At 55.7% G+C, this 21720-nt stretch overlaps 1 protein-coding gene across 3 annotated transcripts in view; it reads right to left on the bottom strand.

The window, feature by feature from the left end:
• The window catches only part of LOC146813537 (uncharacterized), a 469352-nt gene extending 459656 nt beyond the window's left edge, over positions 1 to 9696 (bottom strand). For 2 of the 3 annotated variants that reach the window (XM_085620296.1, XM_085620298.1), the window contains exon 1: positions 9418 to 9671. In XM_085620296.1, the coding sequence (XP_085476422.1) occupies positions 9418 to 9599 (182 nt within the window). In that variant the 5' untranslated portion in view covers positions 9600 to 9671. Of the gene's footprint in view, positions 1 to 9417 lie in introns of all 3 variants that reach the window. The other variant, XM_085620297.1, reaches the window with a different exon arrangement.
• Between the last annotated feature and the right edge of the window lie 12024 nt (positions 9697 to 21720).

The following is a 21720-nucleotide window of genomic DNA, read 5'->3' as shown; positions in this document are numbered from 1 at the left end:
CCCACCCCCCACAGAGAAAGTGAGTTCAGGGCCTCAGAGGAGTTTCGAGCCCGCAGCTCTCTCAGAGGTAGCACCCCCCTCCCACAGTGACAGTGAGTTCAGGGCCTCTGAGGGGTGTCGAGCCCGCAGCTCTCTCAGAGGTAAGACCCCTCCCTCCCACAGTGACAGTGAGTTCAGGGCCTCTGAGGGGTGTCGAGCCTGCAGCTCTCTCAGAGGTAGCATCCCTCCCACCCACAGTGACAGTGAGTTCAGGGCCTCTGAGGGGTGTCGAACCCGCAGCTCTCTCAGAGGTAGCACCCCCCCCCCCCACAGTGACAGTGAGTTCAGTGCCTTTGGGGGGTGTCGAGCCCGCAGGTCTCTCAGAGGTAGCACCACCCCTCCCACAGTGAGATCAGGGCCTCTGAGGGGTGTCGAGCCCTCAGCTCTCTCAGAGATAGCACTCCCCCCAGTGACAGTGAGTTCAGGACCTCTGAGGGGTGTCGAGCCTGCAGGTCTCTCAGAGGTGGCACCCCCCTCCCACAGTGAGTTCAGGGCCTCTGAGGGGTGTCGAGCCCTCAGCTCTCTCAGAGATAGCACTCCCCCAGTGACAGTGAGTTCAGGGCCTCTGAGGAGTGTAGAGCCCACAGCTCTCTCAGAGGTAGCCCCCCCCCCTCCCAGAGTGACAGTGAGTTCAGGGCCTCTGAGGGGTGTCGAGCCCGCAGCTCTCTCAGAGGTAGCACCCCCCCCTCCCACAGTGACAGTGAGTTCAGGGCCTCTGAGGGGTGTCAAACCCGCAGCTCTCTCAGAGGTAGCACCCCCTCTCACCCAGTGACAGTGAGTTCTGGGCCTCTGAGGAGTGTCGAGCCCGCAGCTCTCTCAGAGGTAGCACCCCAACCCCCCCCCCCCCCAGTGACAGTGAGTTCAGGGCCTCTGGGGGGTGTCGAGCCCACAGGTCTCTCAGAGGTAGCACCACCCCTCCCACAGTGAGTTCAGGGCCTCTGAGGGGTGTCGAGCCCTCAGCTCTCTCAGAGATAGCACTCCTCCCAGTGACAGTGAGTTCAGGGCCTCTGAGGGGTGTCGAGCCTGCAGGTCTCTCAGAGGTAGCACCCCCCTCCCACAGTGAGTTCAGGGCCTCTGAGGGGTGTCGAGCCCTCAGCTCTCTCAGAGATAGCACTCCCCCCAGTGACAGTGAGTTCAGGGCCTCTGAGGAGTGTAGAGTCCACAGCTCTCTCAGAGGTAGCACCCCCCCCTCCCACAGTGACAGTGAGTTCAGGGCCTCTGAGGGGTGTCGAGCCCGCAGCTCTCTCAGAGGTAGCACCCCCCCCTCCCACAGTGACAGTGAGTTCAGGGCCTCTGAGGGGTGTCGAGCCCGCAGCTCTCTCAGAGGTAGCACCCCCCCCTCCCACAGTGACAGTGAGTTCAGGGCCTCTGAGGGGTGTCGAGCCCGCAGCTCTCTCAGAGGTAGCACCCCCTCTCCCCCAGTGACAGTGAGTTCTGGGCCTCTGAGGAGTGTCGAGCCCGCAGCTCTCTCAGAGGTGGCACCCCAACCCCCCCCCCCCAATGACAGTGAGTTCAGGGGCTCTGAGGGGTGTCGAGCCCACAGCTCTCTCAGAGGTAGCACGGCTCCTCCCCCACAGTGAGTTCAGGGTCTCTGAGGGGTGTCGAGCCCGCAGCTCTCTCAGAGGTAGCACCCCCCTCCCACAGTGACAGTGAGTTCAGGGCCTCTGAGGGGTGTCGAGCCCACAGCTCTCTCAGAGGTAGCACCCCACCCCCCCACAGTGACAGTGAGTTCAGGGCCTCTGAGGGGTGTCGAGCCCGCAGGTCTCTCAGAGGTAGCACCCCCCCTCCCACAGTGATAGTGAGTTCAGGGCCTCTGAGGCGTGTCGAGCCCACAGCTCTCTCAGAGGTAGCACCCCAACCCCCCCCCCAGTGACAGTGAGTTCAGGGCTCCTGAGGGGTGTCGAGCCCGCAGCTCTCTCAGAGGTAGCACCCCAACCCTCCCCCCCTCCCCCCCTCCCCCCAGTGACAGTGAGTTCAGGGCCTCTGAGGGGTGTCGAACCCGCAGCTCTCTCAGAGGTAGCACGCCCCCTCCCCCACAGTGGCAGTGAGTTCAGGGCCTCTGAGGGGTGTCGAGCCCGCAGCTCTCTCAGAGGTAGCACCCCAACCCCCCCCAGTGACAGTGAGTTCAGGGCTTCTGAGGGGTGTCGAGCCCGCAGCTCTCTCAGAGGTAGCATCCCTCCCTCCCACAGTGACAGTGAGTTCAGGGCCTCTGAGGGGTGTCGAACCCGCAGCTCTCTCAGAGGTAGCACGCCCCCTCCCCCACAGTGACAGTGAGTTCAGGGCTTCTGAGGGGTGTCGAGCCCGCAGCTCTCTCAGAGGTAGCATCCCTCCCTCCCACAGGGACAGTGAGTTCAGGGCCTCTGAGGGGTGTCGAACCCGCAGCTCTCTCAGAGGTAGCACCACCCCTCCCACAGTGAGATCAGGGCCTCTGAGGGGTGTCGAGCCCTCAGCTCTCTCAGAGATAGCACTCCCCCCAGTGACAGTGAGTTCAGGACCTCTGAGGGGTGTCGAGCCTGCAGGTCTCTCAGAGGTGGCACCCCCCTCCCACAGTGAGTTCAGGGCCTCTGAGGGGTGTCGAGCCCTCAGCTCTCTCAGAGATAGCACTCCCCCAGTGACAGTGAGTTCAGGGCCTCTGAGGAGTGTAGAGCCCACAGCTCTCTCAGAGGTAGCCCCCCCCCTCCCAGAGTGACAGTGAGTTCAGGGCCTCTGAGGGGTGTCGAGCCCGCAGCTCTCTCAGAGGTAGCACCCCCCCCTCCCACAGTGACAGTGAGTTCAGGGCCTCTGAGGGGTGTCAAACCCGCAGCTCTCTCAGAGGTAGCACCCCCTCTCACCCAGTGACAGTGAGTTCTGGGCCTCTGAGGAGTGTCGAGCCCGCAGCTCTCTCAGAGGTAGCACCCCAACCCCCCCCCCCCCCAGTGACAGTGAGTTCAGGGCCTCTGGGGGGTGTCGAGCCCACAGGTCTCTCAGAGGTAGCACCACCCCTCCCACAGTGAGTTCAGGGCCTCTGAGGGGTGTCGAGCCCTCAGCTCTCTCAGAGATAGCACTCCTCCCAGTGACAGTGAGTTCAGGGCCTCTGAGGGGTGTCGAGCCTGCAGGTCTCTCAGAGGTAGCACCCCCCTCCCACAGTGAGTTCAGGGCCTCTGAGGGGTGTCGAGCCCTCAGCTCTCTCAGAGATAGCACTCCCCCCAGTGACAGTGAGTTCAGGGCCTCTGAGGAGTGTAGAGTCCACAGCTCTCTCAGAGGTAGCACCCCCCCCTCCCACAGTGACAGTGAGTTCAGGGCCTCTGAGGGGTGTCGAGCCCGCAGCTCTCTCAGAGGTAGCACCCCCCCCTCCCACAGTGACAGTGAGTTCAGGGCCTCTGAGGGGTGTCGAGCCCGCAGCTCTCTCAGAGGTAGCACCCCCCCCTCCCACAGTGACAGTGAGTTCAGGGCCTCTGAGGGGTGTCGAGCCCGCAGCTCTCTCAGAGGTAGCACCCCCTCTCCCCCAGTGACAGTGAGTTCTGGGCCTCTGAGGAGTGTCGAGCCCGCAGCTCTCTCAGAGGTGGCACCCCAACCCCCCCCCCCAATGACAGTGAGTTCAGGGGCTCTGAGGGGTGTCGAGACCACAGCTCTCTCAGAGGTAGCACCCCACCACAGTGACAGTGAGTTCAGAGCCTCTGAGGAGTGTCGAGCCCACAGCTCTCTCAGAGGTAGCACGGCTCCTCCCCCACAGTGAGTTCAGGGTCTCTGAGGGGTGTCGAGCCCGCAGCTCTCTCAGAGGTAGCACCCCCCTCCCACAGTGACAGTGAGTTCAGGGCCTCTGAGGGGTGTCGAGCCCACAGCTCTCTCAGAGGTAGCACCCCACCCCCCCACAGTGACAGTGAGTTCAGGGCCTCTGAGGGGTGTCGAGCCCGCAGGTCTCTCAGAGGTAGCACCCCCCCTCCCACAGTGATAGTGAGTTCAGGGCCTCTGAGGCGTGTCGAGCCCACAGCTCTCTCAGAGGTAGCACCCCAACCCCCCCCCCAGTGACAGTGAGTTCAGGGCTCCTGAGGGGTGTCGAGCCCGCAGCTCTCTCAGAGGTAGCACCCCAACCCTCCCCCCCTCCCCCCCTCCCCCCAGTGACAGTGAGTTCAGGGCCTCTGAGGGGTGTCGAACCCGCAGCTCTCTCAGAGGTAGCACGCCCCCTCCCCCACAGTGGCAGTGAGTTCAGGGCCTCTGAGGGGTGTCGAGCCCGCAGCTCTCTCAGAGGTAGCACCCCAACCCCCCCCAGTGACAGTGAGTTCAGGGCTTCTGAGGGGTGTCGAGCCCGCAGCTCTCTCAGAGGTAGCATCCCTCCCTCCCACAGTGACAGTGAGTTCAGGGCCTCTGAGGGGTGTCGAACCCGCAGCTCTCTCAGAGGTAGCACGCCCCCTCCCCCACAGTGACAGTGAGTTCAGGGCTTCTGAGGGGTGTCGAGCCCGCAGCTCTCTCAGAGGTAGCATCCCTCCTTCCCACAGGGACAGTGAGTTCAGGGCCTCTGAGGGGTGTCGAACCCGCAGCTCTCTCAGAGGTAGCACCCCACCCCCCCCACAGTGACAGTGAGTTCAGGGCCTCTGAGGGGTGTCGAGCCCGCAGGTCTCTCAGAGGTAGCACCCCCCCCTCCCACAGTGAGTTCAGGGCCACTAAGGGGTGTCGAGTTCAGGGCCTCAGAGGAGTGTAGAGCCCGCAGCTCTCTCAGAGGTGGCACCCCCCCCCCCAGAGTGACAGTGAGTTCAGGGCCTCTGAGGGGTGTCGAGCCCGCAGCTCTCTCAGAGGTAGCACCCCACCCCACAGTGACAGTGAGTTCAGGGCCTCTGAGGGGTGTTGAGCCCGCAGCTCTCTCAGTGGTAGCACACCCCCCTTCCTCCCCACAGTGACAGTGAGTTCAGGTCCTCTGAGGGGTGTAGAGCCCGCAGCTCTCTCAGAGGCGCCACCACCCCCCTCAGAGTGACAGTGAGTTCCGGGCCTCTGAGGGGTGCCGAGCCCGCAGCTCTCTCCGAGGAAGCACCCCCTCCACAGTGACAGTGAGTTCAGGGCCTCTGAGGAGTGTTGAGCCCGCAGCTCTCTCAGAGATAGCACCCCACCCCCCCACAGTGACACTGAGTTCAGGTCCTCTGAGGGGTGTCGAGCCCAACGCTCTCTCAGAGGTAGCCCCATCCCCCCCTAGTGCCAGTGAGTTCAGGGCCTCTGAGGAGTGTAGAGCTCGCAGCTCTCTCAGAGGTAGCACCCCCCCCCCCCTCCAACAGTGACAGTGAGTTCAGGGCCTCTGAGGGGTGTCGAGCCCGCAGCTCTCTCAGAGGTAGCAACCCCCCCCTCCAATAGTGACAGTAAGTTGAGGGCCTCTGAGGCGTGTCGAGCCCGCAGCTCTCTCAGAGGTAGCACCCCCCCTCCCACAGTGACAGTGAGTTCAGGGCCTCTGAGGGGTGTGGAGCCCGTAGCTCTCTCAGAGGTAGCACCTCCCCACAATGACAGTGAGTTCAGGGCCTCTGAGGAATGTCGAGCCCGCAGCTTCTCAGAGCTGGCACCCCACCCCCCCACAGAGACAGTGAGTTCAGGGCCTCTGAGGGGTGTCGAGCCCACAGCTCTCTCAGAGGTAGCACCCCCTCCAAGTGACAGTGAGTTCAGAGCTTCTGAGGATTGTCGAGCCCACAGCTCTCTCAGAGGTAGCACGCCCCCCCCACCAGTGACAGTGAGTTCAGGGCCTCTGAGGGGTGTCGAGACCGCAGCTCTCTCAGAGGTAGCACCCCCCCTCCCACAGTGACTTTGAGTTCAGGGCCTCTGAGGGGTGTTGAGCCCGCAGCTCTCTCAGAGGTAGCACCCCCCTTCCTACAGTGACAGTGAGTTCAGGGCCTCTGAGGGGTGTTGAGCCCGCAGATCTCTCAGAGATAGCACCCCTCCTCCCTGCAGTGACAGTGAGTTTAGGGCCTCTGAGGGGTGTCGAGGCCGCAGCTCTCTCAGAGGTAGCACCCCACCCCCCCACAGTGACGGTGAGTTCAGGGTCTCTGAGGGGTGTCGAGCACCCGCTCTCTCAGAGGTAGCACCCCACCTCCCACAGTGACAGTGAGTTCAGGGCTTCTGAGGGGTGTCGAGCCCGCAGCTCTCTCAGAGGTAGCACCCCCCCTCCCACAGTGACAGTGAGTTCAGGGCCTCTGAGGGGTGTCGAGCCCGCAGCTCTCTCAGAGGTAGCACACCCTCTCCCCATGTGACAGTGAGTTCTGGGCCTCTGAGGGGTGTGGAGCCCGTAGCTCTCTCAGAGGTAGCACCTCCCCACAGTGACAGTGAGTTCAGGGCCTCTGAGGAATGTTGAGCCCGCAGCTTCTCAGAGCAGGCACCCCACCCCCCCGTGACAGTGAGTTCAGGGGCTCTGAGGGGTGTAGAGCCCGCAGCTCTCTCAGAGGTAGCACCCCACCCCCCCACAGAGACAGTGAGTTCAGGGTCTCTGAGGGGTGTCGAGCCCGCAGCTCTCTGAAGTAGCACCCCACCCCCCCACAGAGACAGTGAGTTCAGGGCCTCTGAGGGGTGTCGAGCCCCCAGCTCTCTCAGAGGTAGCACCCCCCCACAGTGACAGTGAGTTCAGGACCTCTGAGGGGTGTCGAGCCCGTAGCTCTCTCAGAGGTAGGACCCCCTCCCCCAGTGACAGTGATTTCAGGGCCTCTGAGTGGTGTCGAGCCTGCAGCTCACTCAGAGGTAGCACCCCTCCCTCCCACAGAGACAGTGAGTTCAGGGTCTCTGAAGGGTGTTGAGCCCGCAGCTCTCCCACAGGTAGCACCCCCCCCCCCCCGACAGTGAGTTCAGGACCTCTGAGGGGTGTCGAGCCCGCAGCTCTCTCAGAGGTAGCACCCCCCATCCCCTGCCCCACTCTCGCAATGCTTTAAATGGGAAAAAATAATTGCAGGTACTCATTAAAATGAGCTACAGGTGTAGTGAGGGGGCGGGGCTTATGGTGGGGCTAAAAGCCAGATATGATACTTAACGACTTCTATATTAGTTGCAGCACATACCAAAATACGAGAAATGTGTTTATATAAACAAAGCAAGTTAACTTATTACATAAAATGAAAGAGAAATGCGATAATATGTTAACATTTCCTTTTTTTTGCAGTAGTTGCACCTTTTTAATGTCATACTGTTAATTGCTGTTTGGCACAATACTATATATTTTTAAGCATACGAGTAGGAAGAAACTGAAAATACCCCCACTCCGAACAAAAGATCTTATGGCACCAAGCAAACAATCATGACCCTCCCCAGAAAAAATCTCTTGTCTCTTCCATCGATCTATCCATTCATACTTTCACCCTACCATTTACCTGCTGATGTCCACCATTTAACCTTTACATTCTATTGTCTATTCAGTCTTTCATCAATCATTCAGTTTTTCACCATTCCGTCTATCCACCCTTCATATCCAAACCTATCCATCCATCTCCAAACCTATCCATTCATCCTTTCACTCATCCATCTCTTTATCCACCTTTTCCCTCATCCATCAATCCATTTGCTCATTCATCCATCAACCCTTTCACTCTTTTATTCCATCCACCTTTTCATTCCATCCACCCTTTCACTCATCCATCATCCACCCGTTCATTCCTCTAACCAATCTTTCACTTATCCACCCATCATCCGCCCTTTTAGCCACTCACCCACCCTCTTTCACCCATGCATGCTTTCACTCACCCATCTATCTAGTCATCCATCCACCCTTGCTCACCCACTCATCCATCCACTCACCCACTCACCCACCCACCCTTTTTTTCGTTATTTATGAATCTTTGTCGCCGAGCAGACATGTACACACAAAGTGCCACACATTTTCTTTAAAATACCTCCTGAGAGTGTCTTGATTCTCTCTCTTTCTCTCACTTTTTTCTTACAAAAACAGGCATACAAATGCAGGCAAACACACAAACATAGCAGACACACAAGGGCAGAGATTACATGAGCACCAGTTACATTACAGAAAGTCACATTAATTTTTGTTTTCGGCCTAGGACAATTAAGTTATTTGCCCGGAATCACAGGATGTTGAACTGAAGCTGGGACTCAAACCTATTTTCATAGTTCCTTGTTAGGCAGCTCTGACCGGCCTTTACATTACATCCTCTCAATTTTCCTATCTGGGAAAGATGCCCCACAGCCTATCAGGCACGCAACACCCATTGGGCTCACAGGGCTTAAGCCCCCCCCCCGCCCCCCCCCATCGTGTGGGGCAGCCCGGGATGAGACAGCTTCCCGGGCACACACACAGCCGCACCCGAGCACTTCACAGGTCTTTTAAAAGACCATTTGCATGTTAATGAGGCCTCACTGTTGTTTCACCCCTTCTAAGAGCCCCTGCAGCTCCACTCTGCCTATTACTTAAAGATTCAGCCCTCCCCCGCGAAATCAGCTCTACTCTGCCTATTGGTTAAAGATTCAGCCCCCCCGAAATTTTTTCTTAGCCCCCCTCAAAATTTGGCTCTAGTTGCGCCTCTGCAGCCTATGCAAACATAAACCCCCCACCAAGGCCTGAAAGATACTGGAGCGAAGGTGCTAACAACAGGCACACAGCAAGTCCAATTCACTAACTCTCCCCCTTTCCCAGCAAACTATAGCTTCAGGGCGCCAGCCTGGACATGGAGCAGGGAAGAAAAGCAGAGAGACCCTTATGCACCATCCCATCGCCCAATGTCCGCCTTCCCAATCTGATGCTGGGTAGCGTGTAATACCCCCCTCTCCGCCCCCTTCGCAGACTCGTGCTGAGAGGTGCATTCTTCTCGGGTGTCACGCTGTAATTAGATTTGTGGGGTAGGGGATAGGCTCAGAGTTCCACACCTACAGTGTGATTGACTGGGCAGGGTCTGATTGGACCCTTCACTTTAATTCACAGAGGGCAGCAGGGCATTCACAACCCCTAACAGCCCTTAAGTGATGCTAATGAGCCGCTGCTGGATTGCTCAGCAGCGGCTCCATTCAGAGGCATTCACTGCCCCTCCCTCCTTCCTTCTTTTTCGGCAGCAGCCGAGCAGAGCACTTTCTGCGCAGCACAGTCTCCAGTGCCATCCAGCCTGCACTGCCTGACTTTCCCCTGAGTACCGGTACTGTCCTTGGCGAAGGAAAAGTTCCGGTACTCAAAGGGTACTCCGTACCGGTGAGTACCGGCCCATTTAAAACACCGGCCTCTCGCTCTCTCCCCCCCCCACCCGCTTGTGACAGGCGAAGAGTTGGCTTCACCAGGTACCGCATAAGAGGCCGTATGTGCACAGGTCGCAGCATCGGTCACCCGAGCCCACAGCGCCTCCCACTGGTATCCGAGACAACCAACGGCGGTCCCGAGCTCCAGAGGAGCCTGGGCCGAGAAGGCCCGGCACCGAGCAGCGGTCACAGGGGAGGACGCACCGGGATCCATACCTGCGGGCCTCGGGCAGGACGCAGGTGTAGAGCCCGCAGGAGACCCCTCGCAGGGACAGCTCCATTCGGGGTCCGCAGCGGCTGAGACAACGAGGAGAACTCTCCCGCGACAGCGCATGCGCAGCGAGGAGGGACCGAGCCGCACAGGGCCCCTTCGCTATAGGACGCATGCGCGTTGAACAGATACTGCTCTCCGGCCCGGCGCACGCTGGGTCACGGCCTCTGCTCTCCGGTAGAATCCAATCCACCTCATCCTCTCCTCCAGTGAGTAGTGTCTTGCTTCTACGCATGCGCACTACGTTCCTCATTGTATTCTTGGGTTTTAAGTAGTGTCTTGCTCCTGATCATGCGCACTAGCTTTCTGGGGGGGGGAGGGGAACCTGGATGTTATTGTGTGGTCTTCAGAGGATATCTTTCGGTGACCCTCCTCCTGCTGGATCCCCGGAAGAGATCCAGTGTCACTGCCCGGAGACAGATGCCCCAGCAGGAGGCGGTGAGTCCGGTTGTGGCGGGGGTTTCTGGGCTTTGAAGAGTCTCTTGTAGCTGACCTGATCTTCTCACCACAGACAGGGCCTCGATCAACGCTCTCCAGCCCTCCTTAGTAAGAGCTGCTGAGGGTCGATGACAATCAGCAGGAGCTGTTGAGGGTCGATCATCAGGAGCTGCTGAGGGTCGATCATCAGGAGCTGCTGAGGGTCGATCATCAGGAGCTGCTGAGGGTCGATGACGATCATCAGGAGCTGCTGAGGGTCGATGACGATCATCAGGAGCTGCTGAGGGTCGATGACGATCATCAGGAGCTGCTGAGGGTCGATGACAATCATCAGGAGCTGCTGGTATTATTATCAGTGTTTGTACCGACAACGTTATTACTGGCTGCCATATGCCGGATTGTCACCAGGGATCCCTTCTTTAGGAACGAAGCGGAGGCGTTAGAATGGGTTCAGAAGTTTTAATCATACAACAGCCCCCACACAACTGTGCGGTAACGACTCCCGGTTCCCTCTGACAGTTGGAACCGTTAGGGTGACAGGGGATCAAGGGAATGGAATGTGGAACGTGGGGGGAACCAATGAGGGAGCAGGGAAGACAATGGGACTCTCGCGCAGGAGAGCAGTCAAACACTAGATGTCACGCGCCAGTACTGGCTCGTGACATTAACCATAAATACAACCCTCTCCGTCAGGCGCTGCTGCCAGCGGGAATATAAAACAAGCCTTTTCAATGCAATCGATCTCGCCTTTGGGACCTTATAAATATTACTGTGGACGGCCGGCTGTACCAACAGGCACACTTCCAGTGCCCACTCCTCCTCCTCTCCCTGCTGGTGATGCTGCAACTTGGCCCTGCACCAGACTTGGTGGACGCAGCAAACTCGGCCGAGTCAATGACAAATAAAATGATGATATTGTTTTATTATCAATTTATTTTTCATGTTCTGCCGTTAAACAGTGGGATGATGCTCATTCCTCATAGCCTAGAAGCCTCCCCTGCCCATGTACTGTTCCTGAAACCAGTTTCCCATGCCTGAGTATTTTGACTTTAAAAGTGTTCCCAATTTCTTGACTTAAGAATTACTTTATTGCAATCAATGTATCAATCTCACAGAGAAGAGTTGTGAGAACTATATCAATGTAAATATAAATAGACACACACCCGAACCTTCTCGTGTTATTGTGTTAACTGTGTTATTGAGTTAATGTGGTGGTGTGAATACTTTACCTGATGCATTAATTGCCTGGAAAGTGTGCAATTGTCTGCAGCATCAGTGTTGACTGCACTACATTTTGCAGAGTTTTATCCTCTTGATTTCCCCTGTAAATTTCATCTGGTTTGAATTGCCGAACATTTTCATAGGAAAAATGTGGCGGTGCGGTGATTACTGTAAAATATGGAATTCGTGTTTTGTACAACAATCTGATTTACCTCTCAACACGGTCAGAGCATACATGTAGCCCACTTCTTGTTCAGCTAGGCCTGGCTTTTAGCTAACAGCAAATTGCATTCTGGGATTTTCTGTCCATGTTTTATACTTCCAAGAATGGAACATCACATACTGCAAGCTAAAGAAGGGCTAAAACTGCCTGAAGCAGTCACACATGACGTGGGGAAACTTGGCAGCTATGCCTGAGCTGGGACTCATATTTAAAGTGCTGAAAAGGAAACTTCTTATTCATGTTTCCAGTTTTGCAGTAGCTTAACTGCAGCGATGTCCTACTCCTGCATTCAAATTCAGACCACCAATACACACATGCAGGGCCATTACTTAATTTGATCCTCAAGTAAGAAACAACCTAAAAAATGCTGTTAAATTGGATAACTATAAAACCCGCACTCTCCCAGTACAAATATACAGAAGTTGAACTTTGATTGTACCCAACGTGGCAGATGTATCTTTAGCAATCATGGAGATCAAAGAATTCCAAAGACCCGCTTCTTCTCAGAAAGTATACTTTTTATTGCCATTTTCTTAAATGAAACATGATCCGGAAAAATGCCTTACAGGCTGTCAGAAAAATAATTCAATTAATGGAGGACTGGTCACTGCAAGTGAATTTAAACTCCAAGTGAAAGCAGAGCGTAATGGTTATTAGTGCATGAAAAGTGTCACTTGTTAGCATGAGGTATTGTTTTGTAGTTGCATTCATATAGTGCTTCATAGCTGATGAGATACAGAAGCGCATTTGAGAGCACGTGGCATACCATTTCTTCAGTGTTTGTTTGGAGGTGTGTGTTTTCACAGACCACGTACTTCAGTAGTATTTTCACAGGGTGTGAGGACATGAGATGTGCTTCTATCGTGTTTTTATCACTCCATCTTAACTTGAAGTGAAGCTAAATGGGCAAGAGTCTGGATGTAAAGGCTTTGAAATTGCGAGTGTGTGGAAGGAGAAAATGCGTGAATGCAGCGTGGCCTGCGTGGGAAGGAATGCGGACTAAAGCGCAATGGTAAACTGTGCTCGCAGCATTTTGGACTGCATTACAAGGCTGTGGCGCTCCCAAGAGACGAGCGAGCATCGGCTGGTTCCCAGGAAGATTAGCTGCTGAACTGACAAGGCAGGGCTGGAGCGGAAAAGCTGTTATGTTATTCTTGACTCGTTACCTGCATCTCGCAAACAAGACAAGACCAGCTGAAGCAGCGCACGTTGTGCCTGCACAAAGAAAAACGAATTAAAGAAAAGAGTGCGTGTAGGAGAGTAGGATCTGCCTCTTATGGTTACCCCCACTTTTTGCTGGTGTTTCACTGTTTTTCGACTTTAGTCTGACTGGGGCCCTGCTTCCTCTATAAAATGGGTTCCCTGTACTTTAGGTACACTCCAGATTGGATCCTGTGGTACCCTTGTCAGTCCCTAGTATATGGTACACTATGTACCAAGGGCATAGGTACCCAAGAGGCCTACCAGGGGCTGAAGCATGTATTATGCCACCCCTTGGGAAAGCATCCAAAATAACACCACAGGTCTGCTACTGCAGCCTGGGTAAGGTGGTGCATGCACCCGTTACTGTGATATAGGTTACCTATATCGCTACCCATACACACACATATAAAACCTATAAGTCACTCCTATGGCAAGCCTTAACAATACTGAAGGCAGAGTGCCTGTTCTCAGGACACCCCCGCGCCGCACGGCCACCAGCTGTGTGTGTGCCCCTCGCTGCTGCTCGCAGCCTCGTTGTGCCGTCTGCCTGCCTGCCTTCCCCAGCTGTTCGCCGTATCTAGGTGATTGTATTTTGTAGTAGATTGTGCCCAAATTGTTAAACTGTTGTAGTTTTGAGTGTTGGTTTTTCCCCTTGTGCCTGCCGGCCCCGCTCCGCCGTTCACGCGGCCACGCCCCCTTTGCTCCGTGTCCTCCCCGCTCCCGCCTCCCAGCTGCTCCTCCCTCCCACTTAGCCTTAAATGGCGACCGCGCGGACGCGCAGCGGTCACGCGCAGCGGGCGCGCCGATTGCGCGCCAAAGGCAAGCCCGTCTGCGCCCATCCGCGCCTGGACCGTGCCCAGCGCCAGGATCCCTGGCCCCCGCCGATGCAAGACTACCTGACGGACCTACGACGCCGTCACCCTCAACGCAGTCAATGCCGGCCGGAACCCTGCCTGCTACCGAGCCACCCCGAAACGCACCCACGGACCCTTCACCTGCCAAGCCTGCCGATTCACCTGCCTCCGGACCTGCACCACCCCCGCCAAGTCGAGCACCAGCAGCAACCACCTGAAGTTCATCCTGCTGAACACCCGCTCCGTCCACAGGCACGCCGTGGAACTCTGGGACCTGCTCGACGCGACAGCACCGGACATCGCCTTCCTCACCGAAACCTGGATGAACGCCTCCTCAGCACCCGACATCGCCATAGCCATCCCGGACGGATACAAGATCACCCGGAAGGACCGCGTCAACCAGACGGGAGGAGGCATCGCCATCGTACACAAGAACACCATCCGCATCTCGACTAACTCCGACAAAACCTTCACCGCCGCCGAACACCTGCACTTCCAGATACACACTGACCCCAAGACCACCCTCCGAGGCACCCTCATCTACAGACCCCCGGGACCACGCACACAATTCAGCGAAGACATCGCAGACTTCATCAGCCCGCACGCCCTGCCCTCCGCCGACTACATCCTCCTAGGGGACCTCAACTTCCACCTGGAGAACAACAACGACAGAAACACCACCGCCCTGCTGGACAACCTCGCCAACCTCGGACTCAAGCAACTGGTGAACACTCCCACCCACTACGCCGGTCACACGCTCGACCCCGTCTTCTCATCCAGCAAGCACATCTCCTTCAGCCACGCCACCGGACTCCACTGGACCGACCACAGCTGCGTCCACTTCAGCTTCACAAAAACTACAACCCACCACCACCCGCAACAGGTTCCCCGCCGGAGCTGGAGCAAGATCACCGCCGAGCAGGTCACCGCCTCCCTCAGCCAGAACACTCCCACCAACACAACGGACCCCAACGAAGCACCCAGCAACCTCACCAAGTGGCTGACCGCCTGCACCAACGACCTCGCACCACTAAAGAACCCTCCCAGCAGACCCGGCAGCAAGAAAACCCCCTGGTTTACCGACAAACTCAAGGAATCCAAGAAGAACTGCCGCACCCTCAAGAAAGCCTGGCGGCTCGACCAGACCACAGACAACAGGACCGCCCTCAAGCACGCCACCCACAAACACCATCAGCTGATCCGCGCCACCAAGAAATCGGCACTCTAAGAACAACTGGACAACAACGCCCACGACAGCAAGGAACTCTTCAGCATCGTCAAAGAGTTCTCCAACCCCAGCGCCGGAAACAACGACATCACGCCCTCGCAAGACCTCTGCAACTCACTCGCCGCGTTCTTCCACCGCAAGATCACCGACATACACAACAGCTTCGACGCACAGACCACGCACCCTATCACCGAACCAACGCCCGCCACCACCACCCTCTACAACTGGACCCCGATCAGCACCGAAGACACCACCCGCACGATGAACTCCATCCACTCCGGATCACCAACCGACCCCTGCCCACACCACGTCTTCAACAAAGCCGACGCCATCATCGCACCCCATCTCCGGGACATCATCAACTCCTCCTTCCACACCGCCACCTTCCCGGAGAGCTGGAAGCACGCCGAGCTTACCGCCCTCCTGAGAAACCAACGGCGGACCCCACCGACCTCAAGAACTACCGTCCCATCTCGCTCCTTCCTTTTCCGGCCAAAGTCATCGAGAAGACTGTCAACAGACAGCTTGCCGCCTTCCTCGAGACGAACGAATCCCTCGACCCCTCGCAGTCCGGGTTTCGGGCCAACCACAGCACCGAGACCGCCCTTATCGCAGCCACCGACGACATCAGAACCCTGATCGACAACGGGAAAACAGCGGCCCTCATCCTCTTGGACCTCTCTGCGGCGTTCGACACCGTCTGCCACCACACCCTAGTGAAGCGCCTCAGCAACATCGGAATCCGAGAGAAAGCACTGGAGTGGATCATCTCGTTCCTCGCCGGAAGAACCCAGAGAGTCCGCCTCCCCGTTCAGATCCGAGGCCACCGAAGTCATCTGCGGCGTACCACAAGGATCTTAACTCAGTCCAACCCTCTTCAACGTCTACATGAGCCCCCTCGCAGCCATCGCACGCCAACACAACCTCAACATCATCTCCTACGCCGACGACGCCCAGCTGATCCTCTCCCTCACCAACGACCCCACCACCGCCAGAGCCAACCTACACGAAGGGATGAAAGACGTCGCCGACTGGATGAGGAACAGCCGCCTTAAACTGAACTCAGACAAGACGGAAGTCCTCATCCTGGGATCATCACCCTCCACCTGGGACGACTCCTGGTGGCCCCCGGCCCTGGGCACCGCTCCCAAGCCAACGGACCACGCACGCTACCTGGGCTTCATCCTGGACTCCTCCCTGTCGATGACCAGACAAGTCAACACCGTCTCATCTTCTTGCTTCAACGCCCTGCGCATGCTCCGCAAGATCTTCAGATGGATCCCCACTGAAACCAGGAAGACCGTTACCCAGTCACTCGTCACCAGCCGACTGGACTACGGGAACACCCTCTACGCCGGAACCACAGCCAAACTTAAAAAAAGACTCCCAACGCATCCAGAATGCCTCCGCACGACTCATCCTGGACCTCCCCCGACAGAGCCACATCACCGGACACCTGAGAGACCTGCACTGGCTCCCCGTCAGCAAGCGAATCACATTCAGACTCCTCACCCACGCACACAAGGCTCTCCACGACCTGGGCCCCAAGTACCTCAACGACCGCATGACCTTCTACACGCCCACCCGCCAGCTACGATCGACCAGCCACGCCCTCGCCACCGTACCACGCATCCGCAGAGCCACCGCCGGAGGAAGATCCTTCTCCTACCTGGCGGCCAAGACCTGGAACTCCCTCCCCACCCACCTTTGACGAACCCAGGACCATCTCTCCTTCAGAAAGCAGCTCAAGACCTGGCTGTTCGAGCAGTAACATACACCCTCCCCCAGCGCCTTGAGACCCTCCCGGGTGAGTAGCGCGCTTTATAAATGCCATGATTGATTGATTGAGAGTGCTTGGTTTTCATGTGAGAGGGCGCTCCAGCATGAGCAGAGACCCTCTGCAGCGTTTGGAGTCATTTTCTGAAGCTGTTTGTGGTGCAACCTGACCATATACTCTTAATTGCATTATAACCTCGCGGTAAATGCTAACTTTGGACTGGCTGCACGGAAACATGTCGTGTTTGGTGGAATCCTATCCCCATACCAGTAACTGTTGTGAGAGTATAATCCCACCCTACTAGAGGGAAAGACATGAAAGACATGACAGCACCGGTATACCCGGTACCAACTTTCTAAAGCCCTGGCATCACAAAATGGATGCTGCTGCCACAGACACGAGTCTGGCCTCCTGCTGCTGCCTGAAACTCTGGCAGGGGAGGCCTGGACAATAGGTTTCCTGTCACAGGGAGGTGTTATCACCTCCCAGACAGGCTTTAGTGTATTGGGGCTTGGCGTCGAGCACTTAGAAGTCTGCACTGGGGGCACATTTGGTGTCCCTGTGCATAGTCCAGTTCAAACCAGTCCCAGGAGCTACCAGCCCCTGCTCTGGCACGAAACTGGACAAAGGAAATGGGTGTAGCCACCCCTCTTTCCAAACCCTCCCATAGGTGGGTCCCCAGAGTTAGTCCAACCCTCTCCTTGGGTATAAAGTAGGAACCCCTTTGCTTAGGACTTTAGATATCCCTGGACGAAACTCTGTAGCTGAATCCTGGAACTTCGACTTTCTACTCAAGACTAGAAGACTGAAGAATCTCCCTTGGGGTCAACGAGTGACTTCCCTGCTTGGCAGGCACCAACAAAGCATTGTGCCGGTCTGCATCTCCGAAGCTCCCGCCGGACTCCGAAGTACCTGCAGCCCAGGAAGAGGATTTCCAGACTTCTCAGAGGCCGACCCGAGTCCCCAGCAAAGCTGAGACCCGCAGGCCTCGTGAGTGACGTGGAACCGGAACTCCTGGACACTGTGCACATTTGCTAGTGCACTGACTTCTCAACGTCTCTTGAAGTTGTGCTTTGGGTTACTCGTAGCCCATGCCCCGAGCATCATCTGCACTGAAAATTGTGGGCCTACACTCCATGAGTGTTCCGTGAGCCGCTTCTTGCATTTCCACTCGAGGCTCCTTTGCGATCCCTGGTCCGTTGACTGGTGGGTCCCTGCGAAGGCAACTTTAACTTTCCTTGGGCTTTCCTAGTTTCTCCAGACGTTCTCTCACTTACCCTCGCTGGGTGAGTCCCTCGGACCTCGCTAGTCCGCACCAAACCCTTTGTTCTCCTTCTGCGTGGGTTGCTGTTGCCAAGGCTCGCTGTGTCCAATCGGGGCACCAACGTTGCAGCACTCGACATCCTTCGTGGGACAGTTCGAATCCAGCTCCTGGTCATCGTCGACGCCTCCTGGTCCTCATGGCTGAAGAGACAAGCTTCCCGTCAACTCACCAGAAGCACCCAACATCGGTGGGCATACGTCTATCTTGCCACTGGTCACTGAAAAGTGACCCAGACTCTCTCCCCTCTGCTTTCAGGTCTTCTTCATCTTCGATCCAGGCTTGGATCGCCCCGGACACTTTCTTCTTCGACGGCAGCGGCACTTTGCAGCAGATCGCCATTGAAATAAACGACGATTCCCGACACCAAAAGACACCTATGCACCCGGCTTTCCTGGGTGAGGTAACTCGAGTACTCCGGTGCTCCCGTGGGTGCTGGCCCTAGAACCCCTTAACTCTAAAGGGGTTCAAAGTCCGTTCCTAAGTGTCCCTTTTGTTTAATTTTCCAACCGCGACTTTCCCCATTGAAGTTAACGGCGATTCGCGGCTGTGTTCTCACACTGCACGCATCCCCCGTGGGTCCCCTGTGTCTCTACATTGGGTGGTTCCTTGTGGTCCCAGCACTTCTAAAGGCTCTAGGCCTTGTGTCTAGCAAAGTCGTGGTACTTATACCACTTTATTGACATATGGTTTGGTACGCCCCTAGGGCCTGAACAAATATTGTGCTATTTACTGTGCTAATTCTTCTTGTAACCTATGTACTTCGAATTCTAGCCTCATAAAGAGACTAGGGGTGTGTGTTTTAGAATAAATACATATATTTTATATATATATACCTTGTGTGGATCTCATTTCATTTGGTCATTCAAGAGATTATAGACTGGTAAAACCAGCTGATTTGCATTCCTTCAAGAACTTAGCCTGAAGGCTGCTCTCCATAGCTACCACTAGGATAGCTTTCAATAAAGGTTGTCTTTAACCTATCATCAATAATGGGTTGTTTGGACTGGTACAAGGTGCCCACTATAACTAGTGGATAGCATATACCAGGCCAACTTCTCACAGTGCTCACAAACTTAGGAACACGTTCCCTGTAACAACTGAAGTAAAGGGGCCAGTCGCCATGGGAGGTTACAATTGAGGACAAGGCGGTGCTAAGGAGGGACTAACAAGCCTACTAAGGAATCAGAAGACAGCATTTACGAAGGACAATGATACCAGCCAATGACAAATCTGGGCGGGGGAGTTGGCGGGGCTTCTCTTTCATACTCCGCTACAACAAGTCTCGCAGAGCAGCACATGCACTCTGACCCAGCTCGACCTAAAAACTGTTGACAAGGTGGAGTGTCTCTACGTGGCAGTACATAAGAGACAAAAATACAGTAAATCAATTTATAGTTTTAAGTATCATTTTGGAAGTTCAACCAATTTTCTCCAAACATCAGATTAAGAGCTCTCAAAATATACACATTTACATCTCAATTACATTTTTAAAGTTAGTTATACGTGTATCAATGCAACCAAGCAACACTTCTAATATGTTTCAGTAAAGCTGCAAAACAGGAGAGGTACTTAAGGGTAGCTGGATGCCCAGGTAGTAGGACCTTACAGCGTGTATTTTAAACCTCAACTTGGATAACACAGCAGTAGTCACCTAGAAGATGTGAAGGAATAGTAATGATAGGAATAGTCTTTCCCCCAGTCGTCTTCATTATCTTTGTTAATGACAAGATGATGATACCATATTTGAGACCGAGTAATGTGGATCACTTCGGGCATGACCAGGAAGATGGCTGAGTAAGAACAAATTCTGTGGGCTCCGTTGTCCCAATTGAAATACTGCCGTAACCCTGCCTTCCTCGGCACCGCCGATGCCCCTGCTGTAGGGTTAAAGAACAGTGCATGCCCTGGCAATGCCAGATGAGAGGAATTGAAATCCCTGGTAGTCTGGGAGGTGCATGCGACCTCCTTTAATATGGTGGCCACAATATGGTGGGCCATTGAGCGAGTGTCTCATCCGTGGCTGACAGGCGGCAGGGAGCTGGTGTAGGGATTTGATCAGCCCGGCTTCCCTCTATTTCACACTCCCTTCCCGGGCGAGACTAGTGCGACCCCGGTGTGAGACCGCACCGGTGAGGGTGGCATGTTCCCTGCGGACCTGCGAGGTGAGCAGAGCAGGGTGAGGGGCAGCCCGTTTCCAGAGGCAAGAGGCCAATGCTGTGTGGCTGCAGCAAATGATGAGGAAGACTCATCAGGCCCTACGGGGCAGGGGGTGCTGTCAGGCACCCCCCCCCCTCTCCTGTAGCGCCACCCCAGGACTCCTGCAAGATTGGCAGCCCTTAAGCGCTGGTGCTTCTCCCCCATGGTTTTGGAGTCCTGAGCTCAGGTTATTGCTAGACGTTGGTTTACCTCCTCCCCTCCTAGCCTGGACGGGGTCTCCTGATTTCCTGTTATCATGGTGCGGGGGCCTGGCATTGGGCAATGGCCGCAAACAAGGATCCCAGGCCACCCCAACTAGGTAAAATGAACTGCTACACTAAGGTGAGCGCTCCACTGACTGAGACTGGCACTAAAAGGTTGGCAATGCCAGACAATGCTGCCCTGCTTGCGGCTGTCCAGTCCTCCAGAGAGACCCTAGAGGGAAGGCTCAGTGAGGTGCACTTGGAGGTGTCACTTCTGCGGCAGGACCTATTAAACTTGGCAGAGAGGGTGTCAGCGATGGAGTCTAGGACCTCTGAGCTAGAGGGCGCCATTCAGGGGCTTCAGAAAGACGTGGCTGGGGTCCGTTCTGTAGCCAGATGCCATCTGGAGGCTGGAGGATGCTAAAAATCTCACACGGTGCAACAACCTGAGTTTTGTGGGATTACCGAATGGGCTCAAGGGCGTATACATAGGGGCCTTCCTGGGCAACTGGCTGAAGGTGACCCTCCCACCGGACATGTTCTCACCCTGCTTTATCATAAAGCGTACACACCGAGCACTAGGTGGAAGAACTCCATTGTCCCCCCCCCCCCCCTCCCAGGCCCGTCATTGCCAGGTTTCTGAATTTTCAAGAGTGCGACATGGTCCTACAGATGTCCAGCTGCGTAGGGAGGTCCGCCATGAAAACTCAAAACTTCTTGTATTCCGGGACTACACCCGTGAGGTCCGGAAACAGTGCTGCACCTTTGACTCAGTTAAAAACAAGCAGCGAGCATTCCAGCAGCAATATATGCTTTTATGCCCAGCAAAACGCAATGTCTGCTATCAAGGAAAATCCTTGTTTTTTTCAGTCTCCAGAGGAGGCCTGGGCTTGGCTTGAGGAACGCCCCCAGCTGTCTGTCGCAGAGGTGGATGATCAGGTCTGCGCTCCAGCCAACGGGAGGAAACCCCACCCAGAGGAGAAGTAGACGCCCGCAGATAAGACCGCTCAGTGACACGTGGTGCTGTGGGAAATCCACTGAATGGGCTGCAACCCGCGCGGTGGCCAGGAGCACGCACCAATACTAATAAGGGACAAATTGGAACCCCAAAAAGGACTTGGAGAGACACACACCAGGGTGGTGCTTCTCCACATACCTTAGAGAGGAGGAGTTGGCAGGCTTTGATGGGCTGCATCCTATGGCATTAGCGATCAACATCCTGGAGCAGGAGCCAGTCTCACCTCCCACCAACATGGCAAGTAAGCCCTGACATTCCGGGGAGATACTTCCAAGAAGCTACTGTAAGTCGGAGCTGACGAGACAATTCCAGGCACTTTTTCCACGTTCCCCCAGCCCTTTAGGAGTGGATCTGAGTGCAAACTTTCCTTTCCCACTTCAAGACCACTGTCCTGGGAGAGGCTGTGGTTTACACTGATGCAAGTTGCTTTAGGAGTTTAAGTTTATACGGGGGCTTGAGGACTACAGATTACAGACCTGTCATTCTCCTCGCACAAGTGATTCAGTTTTATGTGGCTTATTGCTCATGGGGGTAGGGGGAGTGTGGTGGAG

Source organism: Triturus cristatus, chromosome 7 (genome assembly GCF_964204655.1).
Source record: "Triturus cristatus chromosome 7, aTriCri1.1, whole genome shotgun sequence".
Taxonomy (NCBI): domain Eukaryota; kingdom Metazoa; phylum Chordata; class Amphibia; order Caudata; family Salamandridae; genus Triturus; species Triturus cristatus.
The sequence above is the reverse complement of the archived record's forward strand: the minus strand, read 5'-3'. Positions and strand labels throughout refer to the sequence as shown.